Source organism: Melospiza georgiana, chromosome Z, assembly GCF_028018845.1.
Source record: "Melospiza georgiana isolate bMelGeo1 chromosome Z, bMelGeo1.pri, whole genome shotgun sequence".
Classification (NCBI taxonomy): domain Eukaryota; kingdom Metazoa; phylum Chordata; class Aves; order Passeriformes; family Passerellidae; genus Melospiza; species Melospiza georgiana.
Window position 1 is genome coordinate 27,338,488 of NC_080465.1, and position 15,465 is coordinate 27,353,952.

Genomic DNA, 15,465 nt, shown 5'->3' on the forward strand with positions numbered 1-15,465 from the left:
CCAAGCACCCTCAGGGATGGTGACTCCACCACCTCCCTGGGCAACCCATTCTAATGCCTGATCACCCTAACAGTGACAATTTTTTTCTAATATCTAGTCTGAATCTCCTCTGCCTCATCTGAAGGCCATATGTTCTGGTGCTCTCACTGTAGGCACAGTGGAAGAGACCTGCCCTCACTTCACTGCACCCTTCTTGCTGGGAGTTGTAGAGAGTGATGAGGTCCCCCAGTGTATTACTTTTAATTTGTTTGCATTTCTGTGGTGTTGTTCGCAGGGGTCTCAGGATGAGGAAACGGACAAGAATTTTGATTCTATGTTTCAGAAGGCTGGTTTATTATTTTATGATATATATTATATTAAAAGAAAATTATATATTAAAACTATACTAAAAGAATAGAATAAAGGATTTCATCAGAAGGCTAGCGAGGAAAGGAATGATAATAAAATCTTGTGACTGACCAGAGAGTCCAAGACAGCTGGACTGTGATTGGCCATTGATTAAAAACAACAACATGAGACCAATCAAAGATGCACCTGTTGCATTCTACAGCAGCAAATAATTATGGTTTACATTTCATTTCTGAGGCCTCTCAGCTTCTCAGGAGAAAAAATCCTAGCAAAAGGATTTTTCATAAAATATGTCTGTGACACATTTCTTTTTATTTATAGAATTAATATTCTCTAGCTATGAACACTAGATGCCTGGTTCTGCAACTCCTTGTTGAATGTGTTCCACTGAAACAGACATTAAGACTTAGGCAGTACTGTGCCTGGTAGCACTTCAGCCATTGTGAATATGGAAGAAGTTTCAAAGCTGTAAAAGTTGGGTTTTTCTTTCCCTTTTCTCTGATTGTAAGTTTAAATGCTTAGTAGGGTATGTAAGTGCACCTTCTCGCTCTTCTGTGGCTGGTATACCTATTTTAGATTTGCTAGTTTTAACTAATTTTTATAACAGAAACTTTAAAATGCCTGCAGTGTTCCTACCATTAATATTTTGTTACATTGTATTTTGGTACAATATATGATACTTGTTTACATCATTGAATTCTCCACCTTGTTTAGGTTGTCTGGAAGGTGCAGGTGATCCCATGCAAAAATTCAAAATATCTGTTGTAAAATTTTTAAACATTGTGTAAGGAATTGTATGATTGACTAATGCAATTGTTAATAATTATCTTTAGCAGGGGATTAATTGGTCCATATGGCCATGCTGTTATATTTACAGTGTCAGATGCAAGTGTTTTCTCACCCAGAAAGGTTTCCAACTGCATTACTTCATGCAGATCAACAACATCTTGCTAAAAATAGAAGTTTGTTTCTAGTTGCAGCTGTGGCCCCACCTTTTATGTTTCTTGTATTTCCTCTAATTCTTTGGTCATGGATTTATTTTACTTTTTCAAAGTACAGCTTGTTTACTAAGCATGTTTCTTTGTATTTTATTTCTGTTACATGTTTTCAGAGAAAGGTTTAGTGTCTCTCCTCTTAAGTTTCGATAGAAATAGTTTTTATTTTACTATACCTATGAATTTTGCAGGAAGAATTATTTTATAAGGGTTACGCTAGGTAAGAAATACCTACTATATTCCAGTTCAGTAATGCAGAGTGACCTTCAAACATAGCCAGTTGCACAAATTTACTCACTGGCAAAGCTTGCTATCTTTCAATTATTTGATTGTCTAATGTGCATTTCAGACTGACAGTCATATAAATGTACTAAATTATTTGCTATTTGGTTTGGTTTCTTATTCCTGGATTAATTGTTCCATCCCCTGGGTTAGTAAAATAAGAGTTAGAATATAAGAGTGCTATTAATCTAATACTATGCTTGGATTTTTATTTTGTTTTTTTTGACAGTTTGCCGATGTTTACAGTGCTCAGGAAGTTTACCATTCCACTTACTTTACTGCTGGAAATCATCATACTTGGGTGATCCTTTTTGTTTGTTTTTGGGGTTGTGTTTTTGTTGTTTTTTTTTTTTTTTTCTCTCATTTAAGATTCCTTTACTTTAGATCACATCAAATGGATGGCTTGTGTCATCTCACCAGAAAATTGCATGAGTGATTTTTACTTACAAATAGACAAAAGCAAAGAAAGTGATTTATGTAGCTTTTTTGAAGGCATAGATTAGACATTTTAGTGAAGAGAGGGAAAAAAATCAACTTGTCTCCATTTTCATATCTCATTCTCTAGACCGTTACATGGGTTTCAGGTCAGCAGACACAACTCAGTCACTTTCAGTGGTTATGTTTGTGTCTTGTCTTGGAAGCTTCTGAACTGTGAACTGCTTCAAACAGACAGATCCTTATGTCTCCAAAGAGTGCTGATGGCATGGCAGTCTGCTTATGTAGAGCAACTGTCTGGGTCAAGTCTGAAAACATACCAGGTTAATAAGCAAAATGGTATTTACCAGTGCTTAGATCACAGAATTCCTTACTTACAGACACCTATGTTATTTTTCATGAGAAATTAAGAAGGATATGCTAGCTGCTCAGGATCTCTAATTTCAGTAGTAGTTGGAGGAACAGGAGTAGAAATATATCATACTTTGTCCAGAATTCCACAGTTCTATCCACATGTCTGATGCTGAGCTCACCAGATGAATTCACAAGGAAAAAACCAGCTTGCTGAATCTGAACCCAGGCAGTGTGAGAGTGATGATCAGGGGAAAGCTAAAACTGCAAAAAGCCCCCAACTAAACTGTCATCTGCTTTTGGCTGACACAGCAGTTAATTGATCAATGTGATTAATATTGGGAGATGCTCTGGAATTCTTTTGTAGTTTTAACTTCTCCCAGGGAAAGCAAAACTTGCTGTCTTCTGTTGGCCTGAAGACTCCCACAAGCAAGTGAAAAAAAATGTGAGTCAGTGAGATGCACATAAATGCTCAGCTGGAGAACAGCAATGTGGCCTGTGAGTGCAAGCAACATCCTAACCAGTGGAAAGCCTGGGAGGAGAATGCTGTGTTGGTGCAGACAGACACAGTGGACTTCGTCAGGGCTGAAAGTGAAAGGACTAGAGAGTCTGTGCAGGCTTATGTCAGGATTTTTGAAACAATCAAGATTTGGATTGTTACTCTTGAGAGTCATTATGATCAAAGCCTAATTTAACTATAGTCTGCTCAGCACTTTATTCTTGGGACAGTGGTTCACAGGTGTAGTCCTTTAAACACAGGATTTCTCCAAGAGTATTTCTTCAAAGAGAATTGTACATTTTGTTTCGAGGATTTTCTCTCTCTGTCTTATCTTGACAGAATAAGGACTAGGGGAATATCTGTAAGGCATGTTGCAGTACAATGCAAAAATGAGTGCTTAAGATATTTCCAAATAAAGTGGTGTAGATATAAAAACCTTTTAATAGGTTTACAGTATGCTTTTTACTCCTCTGTGGCAGCACTGATGTGGTGGTGAAGAAAGTTATAAGCTCCATGTTTTCCCTTTCAAGTAAAAAGTTTCAGTTTGAGTTCAAAATAAGTATCTATTTGAAAATAATCCAGACAGTGTGCTGTATAGCAGCTTCCTCAACAGAGATGGTATGAAAAACTGCCTTAGAGATGTACTGGACTGCTGGACGACACTGAAATATGTCTATTATGAATATCAATACACATTAAATTTGTTTGGTTCAGTGCTGTTACTTTGAACCTTTAATCTTTACTTTTATAATTGTCTAGTAAGAGAGTGCTCAGAGTGCTTTTTCAATCTCCGTTCTCAGGGCCAAGGTCTGACAGCATGGCATATGAGCAATCACATTGTTTCTGTAAGGTTGTCAAGACTTTGCCCTCCTATTAAGTGTTCTGTGATTGTTAATTGCTTTGAAACTTTTCAGGCAGACAGCCATTTAATCTCTGCTTCAAATAATGAAAATGTGAACTGTTTCAATTTTTGCCTGCAGGAAACGGTACCCACTGAATATTATAGTCAGCGTATTTGCCATCATTCTTGGGGCTTTCATAGCTGCTGGGTAAGGTTTTAATTTCTCATACAAAGCCATATTATGAGGGGAGGGACAGCAGGAGAACTTTTTCCTTGTTTAATTCTGAGTAAACCTAAGTGGAGATAAGTTACTCTGGATAAAGTTTTGATTTGGAAAATCTCTCTAGTGACATCACTGGGAGCTGCAGTTATACAAAGGAAAAAATCTAATTCCTGCTGACAGTCTTTGGGTGTGTCTTTTTCCACCTTTAAGTTTTCCATGTTTGCAGGATCATAAGTGAAGCAAGTTAAAACTGTGTGAAGAATTTTGATTTTATTTCATGGTATCATTGTATTTTAATAATCTTGGAAAAGTATATTCTTGTTCTGGATAGAAAGAATGATATTTTGGTTGTCAAATATGGAGTTACACATTGTATATTTTTTTAATCATAACCCCCTCCCCCCCTTTTTTTTTTTAAGTTCCATTGTGAGATAATTGCTACAATGCACACATATGCTGTTGTTCTCTGTTTTCTGTTTGAACATGCCTTTACCTATCTGCAAAGTTAGTGTTTTCCTTGTTTGTTTCCTGGCTTTGCTATGAACAAGGGTAAATAATTTCCATGTGATGTGACAGAGATAGAGCCATGTCCTGTCAAATGAATTACCTTGTATTGATGAAGTAACTAGTCAAAAAAAAAAAAAAAGGATGGCAATATGTCTGAAAAACATACAAACCAGTTGGATTTTATTCCCTAGCTGCTTTCTTTCTAGTAAAAGAAATAGGTAAGTAAATTCAGTTATAATTTGACTGGTTGTCAGGGTTGAGATGGGTGGAATTTTTCTCTGAATGGAAACTGAACATTTTCTGCGACTTTCACACTGAGCATTAGGAACTCTGATGTTTCATTTGTGGTGGTCCTGTGACTGGAGAAATGTAAAGTACTTGGACTTACAAAGAATGCTTGGAGCAAAACCTGTGACTGGCTGGAGTTCATGGAGTTTGCATATCCTCATTCACAATATTTTTCTTGGTAAACAAGGTAATGCAATGCATTTCATATTTTTTGCTTATTTACAATATAGTATTTCTTTCTTTCTTTCTTTCTTTCCCAGGTCTGATCTGTCTTTCAATCTGGAGGGCTATATCTTTGTGTTGCTAAATGATATCTTCACAGCAGCAAATGGAGTTTATACAAAGCAGAAAATTGATCCAAAGGTAACTTGGGGTGATTGGTTTGAATTTAGCAGTGAGCTACTGTCTTGGTTTAGGGTAAATTTAGGGAGGGGTCCCTCTACAAAGCAAATTCAAGTGGCTCTTCTCCCTACCTGATTGGGAGATAAACTTCCTTGGAGAAAAGTGGAAAAAACGATTTATTTAACAAGCAAGGTACTCACAAACATAAAAAAAAAAAAAAAAAAAAAAGAAAAAGAATAATATTAAGCATTGCAACCTCACACTGTTCTGGAGAGATGGCAAATTCAGAGAGAGAGAGTTCTTGTCATGGAGTGTAGCTCGGCTTGCTCAGTCTCTCATCAATCCCTCTGGTGCTAGAAAATGCCGTGTCCTGGGCCCTGGTGGGGCACAGGCATGAGCTCCTGATGTTTTCCTGGGTTTTCAGTCCAGAGCAGGTTTGAATAGTTCCAAGAAAAAGACAAACTACAGTCCAGGGAACTTCTCTGACTCAGCTAGCTAAAAAAACTAACTAAAAGCAAAGGGGAACTCTCTCCCACTGTCCGTGCTGCAGACAACACACATCGAGAGGGAGAGCTGAAGCTCTTATCTCTATGTTCTTGAATACAGCTGCCTCAGACATTCCACTGCTTCTCCTTTTCCCTCTCTTCACTCTTGGATCTAGTTTTAAAGGCACAAAACTTATTTCTAGGCTAAACAGACAAATGGGGATAAAATTCAGCATCATAAAGTCACTCCATTAGTCACCTCAGGACACCTACTTATTATATGACTTTTATGTACGTACCATTATGAACTCATAAATAACTTCATTTACTTTCACATTCCAGTTGATATATGCATTCTTAATAGAGAACAGCCTAGAAAAAGTTGTTATTTCTATCTCTGGCTAGACTTTGGTAAGCTAACTGTATTTTCTTTTCTCCCAAGGGTTTTAAGCAGAGTTTGTAGTTATTAAAAAAAAAATCAAACCATAAGCAAACAGTTTACCTCTAAATTTGATATGTATATATATAGGGATGATGACTTTTTGACTAGAAACACATGTTATGTGAGGTTTATGTAAAATGAACAGAGAACTGTCCAGCCTAAGTCATAACCACAGTAACTGTAGTCTTTTTCAGTTATCTAAAAGCAAGTCTTCAGCAAAAGCAGGTGTGATAAGGTATTAGGTGATGTCTTGATATACATTACTCATGTAAATTTGCATCAAGGCTGCTCTTCAAATGCAGTGCCATGAAACATACTAAGCAATAGCAAAGAGCAATCTTGGATAGAGGTTTGGTTTCTGACTTCTGTGCTTCACTCTGTATAGCAGAAATATATATCTTTTAATAATTTCAGACATCTTTGTCGATTCCAGATTCCTTTTTTATTTATAAGCAGCACTTAACAGCCTCACAATTTTCTGCAAAACACAGGAGAAGAGATAGGCTGCAGAGATTTTTTAAGCAGCATGGCTGAATCTGTAGGAAGGGAAGGGTATTTTTTCATTCTCCTAATTTCCTGCCTTTGTGCCAAGAAAGTTAACCCACAGGTTATGTGGCAATCCTTAAGTCGCATAAAGTTACATCAATTACCAGTGATTACAGAGCTCTATCTATGAGTCAAACTTCATTAATTTTCCCGTTATATGTTTTTGTGGTTGATTTGTAGCAGAATGAGTAGGTGATTCCTTGGCCAGGGAGAGACTAGTGTGAAGTCAACACAAAGCACTTCTGGACCAGTGCTTTTGAAAGTTCCTAGGGTTGTATGGGAAGTGTCCAAGGTATAACAGAGCAGTAACACTCTGCTGAGTGCACAGAGTGAGTGAAGAGGAATTTCAGCTTAGTATGAAACACTGAATAAAAGGATTGCAAGTTTGTATTTTAAATTGAGATGTATTCTGTCTACTCGCTGACAATAGTGTCAGAAGAATTACCAGAGAAATATGCAGTATTTTGCTCCCAAGTGGCTTTTAATGCCAAATGCCATGTTTGTTTTTCACAGGAGTTGGGAAAATATGGTGTCCTGTTTTATAATGCTTGTTTCATGGTGATTCCAACAGTTATTATTAGCTTTTCTACTGGAGATTTTCAGCAGGTAAGTAGCAATATTGCATATCTCAGACCGATAATGTTATTTTGTTCAGATTTCATTTGAGGAGTGAAAGGGAGGGGCTTTTTGGGAAGTGAGAGGGGCTTTTTGTTTGTGTCTGAAGAGGTAATTCTCCCTTAATGTTAGTTTGATTAGTATGAAAAGTGTGAGTTAGACTTGTCCTTCACAGGTAAGAACTTTAGTGTATTCCCTTAAGGAGAAGCTAATTTGTGTGATAGTCCTTATTTGAGTCTTTGTCTTGGAACTAAGGTATGTTCAGGTACATCCAGCTTGAACAAAAGGTTGAGAATCCAGCTGCACTGTGTGATTTGCCACATGCTCTAAAACAAGATTGCAACTATACAGACAATTTTCAATCTTTCTCTTTGAGTCTTTCTGTCATTCTGATGTCCAGGGCAGATTTCTGTTTAGTCTGTCTAGTTTAGTAACCTATATTGTGCATTCTCATAGAATGAGAGCAAGACTCTCCCCAGGTAATCCTAGTACAGTATCTGTAGGCAGTATGTCCTGATACGTAAAGTATCAGACCAGAGGGTTTTCCTGGCTCCTACATTTGCCTCAGAAAATTCTTTGGAGGATGTAATAAATCATTGTAATGTTCTTTGTTGTATGTTGTTGTGCCCTGAACTCGCACGATTTTGTCACTGTGTTCTTAGAATTCTGCTTTAAGCAGAAAAATTATGATTCCCTGAAAGTGCTAGAATTAGGTCTGCAGTGAATGTGAAATTTCTTTATGTCATCAGTCCAACATGACCTTTTGCCAGTTTAGGACAAACTTATCCAAGGACAAGATGTTTACTTGTTATTAAAAAACAACCTGAGAACTTCTGCTGTTTACATAAACGTGTATGAGAACTTTTGTTGTTTACAGAAACAGGCTGTGAGAATTTGCTCCTCACAGCTGCCTTTTACTTTTCCATCAGCTGTATATGATTATGGCATGTCTAAACAAAACTCTATAAGCCATTTCTGAGCAAAATTCTCCAACACTAGTGTCAGTGTGACACACAGAAATCAAATTGCAGAGAAAACAGAGAAAATGGAAAGATGCTGATGATATGCAAATGATTGCAAATAACCATTTTACTGAGCAGATTTTCAGACCAGTTTTTACCCTGGCAGAACTTCTTGCCTTGACCAGTCACAGCATACGTCTTCTGCTGTGAAGTCAAAGCAACAGTACCATGTCTGTCCCTACCCCTGAGTGGTAGGGACATGCTTCTACTCCTCTAGCTAGTTCTGTAATCTTGGAGAGATTGCAGTTTTTAAATGAATGCCCAAGTTACTAATTTCTCCTCTGCTAGATGGCTCACTGTAAGAACAGGAAAGCATGATGCAATGTAAGAGGAAGGAAGCCCCATAATGGCTCTCTGTTATACTTGGCAGCTTGTGGTTGCACACCAGCAAAATTCTAGTAGAGCAGAGCTGCTCAAGAGCCTTTTTACCTATTACCTCACATCGTGGAGGCTCAGCTGGCTGTTAGCATGGACTAACGGCCTTTATTCTGTTTCTCAGGGATGTGTTCAGCCTTAGCTGAATTTGTTGTTTATGCAGCAAGTGTAAACTAACCAGATTAAAATGAGGCATATCCAGGAGCTGCTAGAAATGGAAAAGAATCTCTGACATGTTTCTTAGTGGCTGGTTGGCACTGTGTGTTTGTTTGCTGCACTTCACTAGGGAGGATGCTTCAAAGCAATTGAGCCTTTTCATCAATATTCGTTATTGAGAGACCTTAGTAATGCTCAAAAACACAGGCTTGGGCCCTGAAAGTTGTTAATGAATGAATCTGTGGTGTGGAAGAGATTTAGAGGAAATTATTTATGTATTTGCTGTTTCTGTCCGTCTCACATCAACACTATTTATTATGTGTTATTATTCACAGTGTTAGTATCTGTCAGTAAATAGCAAAACATAATTTTTGGTATTGTGTTCATGTTTACTGCTTACAGTGTGCACTTGTGTACCTGCACTGCTCTACATGTTACAAGTACTTGTCCACGTATCACGGATGCTGTCATCCTGCTGTCTGTCAAGTTAGATGCATTAAATTGTTTCCAGAAGTAATATAAGTGGTTCATAATTTTGGTATGAATGAAATGTATTTTGTGAATTTACATATTTTCATATTAAGTACATTTTATATGTGTTTACAGTTGATTATATAGCACATAATTCTCTCTCTCTCTTTTTAATAGGCAACACATTTCCAGCACTGGACAAATTTTTTATTTGTCTTTCAATTTATTCTTTCCTGCTTGTTGGGGTAAGGATATGGGGGAATAAAGCAGGTTGTTTTCATGTCAGTGTTTCAAATTGGAAATCTCAAATGTAAGACTCACTAATAAGTTACATTAAAGTTCAGAGAAAATGGGTTTTCCCCCAGTGTTATGTCTTGACTTTTAATTATTTCTAATGGTGTAAATAACTGTTCAGTGCTATCTGGATTTTTGACCTCACAGTACAGTGCTGAGCAATATGACATTTAGCGTTGTATTTTCTGTATGGTGTCTTCTGTCTGTCTTTTCCAATAATCTAACTTTGTAGTTAATAGCATGTAAGTCCTTGAGTATAAGAACTGTTTCAGTGTGTTTGTTCTTCAAAGCAGCTGGAAAAGTGTGGGAGACTTAAAAGTATCGAAACAATGCTTTGTTCCTGTTGAAACTGCAGAGTCAAAGGAAGAAGGAGTTGCATCCTGTTCTTCTCTTACACGTCATAACCAAGGGGTCAAACTAACTTCAAACACTGACATATAAACAGCACAGAGAAAAGAGCTGACTCTGCTAGAGCTCAAGTAGCATAATTTAACATGTATTTTGAATATTCTCTATGTGCACATCATTAACTGAAATTAGAGATTCACAGAAATTCTTTTACAAGGGTTTGAAGCAGGTGGGATTATAGATTCCAGAAAAATACTGATCCAGATAATGTTGAATATCTTGAAGTAATGTTAAACTTCTTAGCTCCCTGGGAGGAATTTATAAAATTTTCTCCTTTGTTTAGGTTTCTCTTGATGTATTCTACTGTCCTGTGCAGTCATTACAATTCTGCACTCACAACAACAGTAGTTGGTGCAATCAAGGTGAGTTATGGACCAGAAGAGGGAAATAAAAATGCTCAAATAGACAGGAAAGAGCATTGGCGCAGCAGTGATCTTGATTCTGCTTTGAGATGGAAACTCAAAATGAGAGCTAATACTGAGACACTGCTTGTGCCAAGCAAGGTCTCACCGCAAAGTGACCCTGTTCTCTTGCCTTCAAAGTCAGGTATGCTCCAGAAAACATTGTTAGTATTGATCTATTTTTATTTCTTCTACAAGAGAAACTGGAACAATTTTAATTAAAAGGTGTACATTTAGTCACATTTCATCAGGGAGTATCCTGTGCCTCTGTTGTTTATTAAGTTACTGTGTGTTAGTCAAGATGCCCTCATGCAAATCCAGGTAAACTTTTACTTTGGGCTAAACTAATTTCCTTTGCAGCTGATGTGTAAGGCTTTTGTAGATAGAGAATAATGACTAAGGTGAAGTACGGAGTGTGCTTTATGGTTAAGTGCCTCAGCCTCTGTGTGAGAACCTGTGTTCTAGCTGAATGGACTATTTAATTTTGGTTTGTACAAATTCTGGTCAATTTAATGAACACCAAAACATGCACATCTTAAAAATTGAACCTGGTGTCCTTAGAGTCTGTTTTCTTTAACTCAGTTTAACTTAAAAAACTGTGCATCTTGCTTTGTATTGATGAGGACAGCATGTCTAGGAACATCCCTGACTGCCCATGCTTTTTTAGTAGGCCAGTTTCGAGAGAAACATAGAATTATAAAGCTGAAAGAGAAAAGACAAAATTTATGCAGCTGTGGGCAAAAGATTTTCAGAATTCAACTTAGCTTAACAGGAATAAGAGTACTGAAAGTGCTCCCTTCCATGACTAAGGAAAACAAACAATTCACCATAACAAAATCTGCAAAAGGAGGGCAGTACTTCTCCTTCTACATCCTTTTTCTTTTTTGAAAGCTGCGAGATTAATCTAGTAGTTTTCATTCTGTGGCCCTGAAAACATTATTTTAAATTTTATATGTCTGCATCAAACCATTAAGTCAGGGCAAGACTATTTCTATTTTCTTAGCTGTAATAGTCTTTGACACTCTTTGAACAGTGTTAAAGTTGAGAAGCAGGTTATGACACAGCAGTCTCCATTAGAGACTTGTAGAGACAGATGTCATTATGCAGACTAGCTGCTAAAGCATTTAAAAGCCACAAAATGTTGGTAAAATGATCACACACTTCTACATTTTGCCTTCTGTCTTTAGGGATCTATTTTTCCAAAACTTGAAGCAGGTGGGTGAGAGGTAGAATTTTTAAAATTAAGCTGTGCCTGTCTTGAACCAGTACCAAGTGATTTCAGAGCATATTTAGTTGGAAAAGTAAGCAGATAACCCTCTTAAGGTAATAATGAAGAACTTTTACTGTGACTTTAAGGCATCATTTTTATGCTGGAGAATCCAAACCCCACTTTTAAGAAATGAGACTTGAATTCCAAAGATAATAAAGAAATAGATATCAAAAGGTGACCTTAGGTCCATTTTGCCTAATATCAAATGGCCCTTTTTTCCCCTAGAAAGTTACTGTGCATTGTATACATTTAGAAAACATACTGATTTTATTATTCTTTTCATTGCTACATTATCCATAAGGCTGACATCCATGAAATTAGTTTAAAGGCTGATTTTAGAGTGGTCAGCAACACAGTATAACCATTTCCTTAGAAAAGTGAATTAGTTTATATTGTTTGTATTCATGGTAGAGAAATCTGACTTAAATAAATGCATGATTTTTGTTTCCTTTCAGAATATATCCATTGCTTACATCGGAATGTTGATTGGTGGAGATTACATATTCTCCATGTTAAACTTTGTAGGGCTAAATATTTGGTAAGTGAAACTTGAATAGCCTTTATTTATTGAAGCTGAAGATTTCTCAGTGAGTTCTAGTTTTATATTTTGTTTGATTGGACTCGTTTGGTGATGCAGTTTTGAAACTACTGGCCTGACAAAGCACTGCCCCAGGATGTAAAAGTCATTACAGTTAGTTATGTCTTTTCATGTCTGTTTTCAGACATTAAATATTGCTGTGGCAAGGCCTAATTGTGGAAATATGCCTGTAGTTTTACTGTGTGGAATTATTTATTTTTTTATGAGCAACAGTTCTGAGTTGTGAGGCTTCCAAGTAAAAGTCAGGTGGGAAGTGAGAACACTGACTGAATGAGTTGTGCCCATTGAATATAAGCTCTAACTTGTGAGTGGTTACTTTCTGTGCTTGTATCATGCCCTCTGTGTGTGAATCTGTGTGAGCAACTGGTAATTGACCTTGTCTGCTTGGGGCTGCTTTTTCAGATGGGTTACATAGCTCTTAGGCACTCCTAGTTTATAATAGCTAGTGTTCTTTAGCTCTTCAGAAGGAAAGTTATGTACCTATGAAATGACATCTGTAACATCAGACATCTTTGACACCACTGTTCATTCTCTTTTGTTTAGCATGGCAGGAGGACTGAGATACTCATTTTTAACATTAAGAGGAAACAGCAAGCCTGCACAACCTGGGGATGAAGAGAATGCACTTACAGTGTCAAAGACTTAGACAAAATGCCTGCCTTGAAAGAGACTGAAGATACAAGTTTGTTTAGCATTGCCAACACCTTAAATAAGTATATGCTGGAACATATTTGGAACAACAACAAAAAAAATCTACCTCAATTGTCACAGATGCACACAATTCACTGGCTCAGAAATATTCTTGCACACCGTTTTTTTTTACATGCAAGCTAGTTTGATTTTAGCTTTTTCTTCTTAATCTGAAAGCCATTTTGTAGGAAGGAATGCTATGAGCCAATCTTAAGTTGTAAACTTCTGCATTTACCTGTACTTGGTGCTATTTCAACAAGATCTTTGAGCTTTGTTTCAGTGACTGCCTGTAGTCTCTTGAGGCAAAATTTCCTGTAAAGATCATGAGGCTTGATTCACCATTGCCTTATGCCATATGCAAACCTAGGTATCACTGGGGAGATGAAAGATCCTAGTGGTTCAGATTGATTTTACGCATGCATGTGCTCTTGGGTAAGTGATATAGAAAGTATGGAGCAAAGAGGGTATTTGCCCCCAGATTGTTCCCTGTGTAAGTGTCAACTAAAAAATTCAGGCTATGTCCATGTGTGTACATTGTGTAGGCATTCTCCCTCTGTGTTTTTCTCATCCTCAATCACACTATGGTGTTCTGCAGAAATTGTCACTGTTGTTATAAATGAACCCTCATAGCTTTGCAGCAGATCAAGGAGAGTAGGGAAATGACAGGAGATATTTAAATATTTGAAGATTGTGTGTGTATGTGTGTGTGTGTGTGTGTGTGTGTGTGTGTGTGTGTGTGTCTGTGAGCCAGTACTGACAAATCTATTTTTGTTAAGGTACATTTTTCTTTTTATATCGCATTCCCCTCCTCTCACCTTTTATCTGCAACCTCCTTGCTGCCGAGAAGTGGTGCTACTATGTACAAATATAGTAGGAAAGAGAAACATACAAATGTGGAAGACTGATTTGTGTTTAAATAAGGAGAAATGCTAGTGTCCTGTTGTGTCTTATATATACAGTAAAAGCTTATCTGGTACTCATTTCTGCTTTCAGTTCTAAGCAAGAAATCATAATGAGCCTGGGGATGACTACAGTAGGCTCAGCTGGTAACAGTGGTTAAGAGGCCCAGACTGATGGTCTGAGTGATCATCTGGGACAATAACACCCTTATCTATATTTCAATAACACCTGTATCTGTATTTCCTTCTTTGAAAATACTTGACAATGCTTACCTGTTTCTCTGAGGATAAACTGTTAACCTTTGAAAATGTGATAGGCACATTGAAGTGCTGGAAGACAGCAGAGAAATTAATCTTGTTGAAGTTCTCAATTCCCTGTGAGCATGAGCCAAAATTTTTGAAAATAATCAAATCAAAAGAAGATTTGGAAAGACTTTGACATGGAACCAGGGTGGTCTAATGACTTGTTTGATCACTTCAATTAAAATACAGCTAATCTGAAAATACAGAAAATCAGAAAACATTACTCTGTGTGTAGCACATCAGTGACCAGTCTGAATTAGATCTAAGAAACATGTGGGTAACACCAGAAAATTCAGGGAGTGACTGCCTGCATGGATTTGAATGGCAAGAGGAGCAGTGACTGCAGATAATAGAAGTGGCATTTAAAAAGACATGGTCAAAGTGAAAAGAGAAACCTGAGCTATCAATTTTCTCACAGCTGGCGAAGAATGTGACTTTCATTTTCTATCTGTTGAAGACCTGTGGAGGGAAAGCATTGCTGGAAATATTTTTCTGTGATCATCTGTTTTTAAAAATTTCCTTTATGCTTAAGAACCTTCAATATTTTTGAGTGTATTCTTTCATAAGGCTCCTCTTTCTTCATAACATCTCTACCTCCACAATTTCAATTACTGAACCTTAACTCTCTTCCATGAGACAAGGTATTGGAAAGTTTTCATTTATTGTGAAATTAGTATGAATGCCATTTGATTGCAATATTGAAGAACACACAAAGGTATCTGCTAAATAAGATGTAGTTCCCACAAAGGAACACTTAACATTTGCATATAATTAATTAATATTTTGCTCTGCCTTTTATAAATAAAATTATACAGATTACAGTTTTAACAGGTATTTTGTTTGGCTTACTTTTTTTTTGTCAATGGACACATTCAATTGTACCAAGCACATGAACAACACTACCATTTGCTTTTATATGATTAACTCTTCTGGTGTACTTCAAGTAGTTTCTTTAGCTTGTTCTGTACCATAGTGAAGTGATTTTAATTTCTTGTTCATAGAATGTTTTTGAAGTGCTTCAGACTTAGATTTTTCACCTGAAATACAGACCTGATAATGATAGTCTTTATGACAATGTTACTCAGAATAATTTAAAAAATAAATCTAGGAATAACAAGAAATAGATACTATCTAGAAGTACTTGCAATTTCTTGTATACTTTCACAAAGAAATTCAACTTCAGTCACTTTCTGTTTTCCTCTATGTCTGAGATACTGTTGATTTCAGTAAATTTGCTGATTAAAATTCTGCTCAACCAGACACAACTATCATATTAGAATTTAGGAAATTGTATGGCTGTTTCACCCAGAACATCAATAATTGTGTCTTACTAAGATAGAAACCTAAAACTGATTTTTTAGGATACAGCTGCTTACTTT

The 15,465-nt window shown here is 36.8% G+C and overlaps 1 protein-coding gene across 5 annotated transcripts in view; it reads left to right on the forward strand.

Annotated features, from left to right (window-relative positions):
• SLC35D2 (solute carrier family 35 member D2) overlaps positions 1 to 15,465 on the forward strand; it is a 60,612-nt gene that overhangs the window by 8,391 nt on the left and 36,756 nt on the right. For 2 of the 5 annotated variants that reach the window (XM_058044239.1, XM_058044237.1), the window contains exons 5-11: positions 1,855 to 1,926; positions 3,891 to 3,959; positions 5,030 to 5,132; positions 7,098 to 7,190; positions 9,401 to 9,468; positions 10,209 to 10,287; positions 12,052 to 12,134. In XM_058044239.1, the coding sequence (XP_057900222.1) occupies positions 1,855 to 1,926; positions 3,891 to 3,959; positions 5,030 to 5,132; positions 7,098 to 7,190; positions 9,401 to 9,468; positions 10,209 to 10,287; positions 12,052 to 12,134 (567 nt within the window). Of the gene's footprint in view, positions 1 to 1,854; positions 1,927 to 3,890; positions 3,960 to 5,029; positions 5,133 to 7,097; positions 7,191 to 9,400; positions 9,469 to 10,208; positions 10,288 to 12,051; positions 12,135 to 12,737; positions 13,584 to 15,465 lie in introns of those variants that run through there. The other 3 variants (XR_009115941.1, XM_058044238.1, XM_058044236.1) reach the window with 2 other exon arrangements.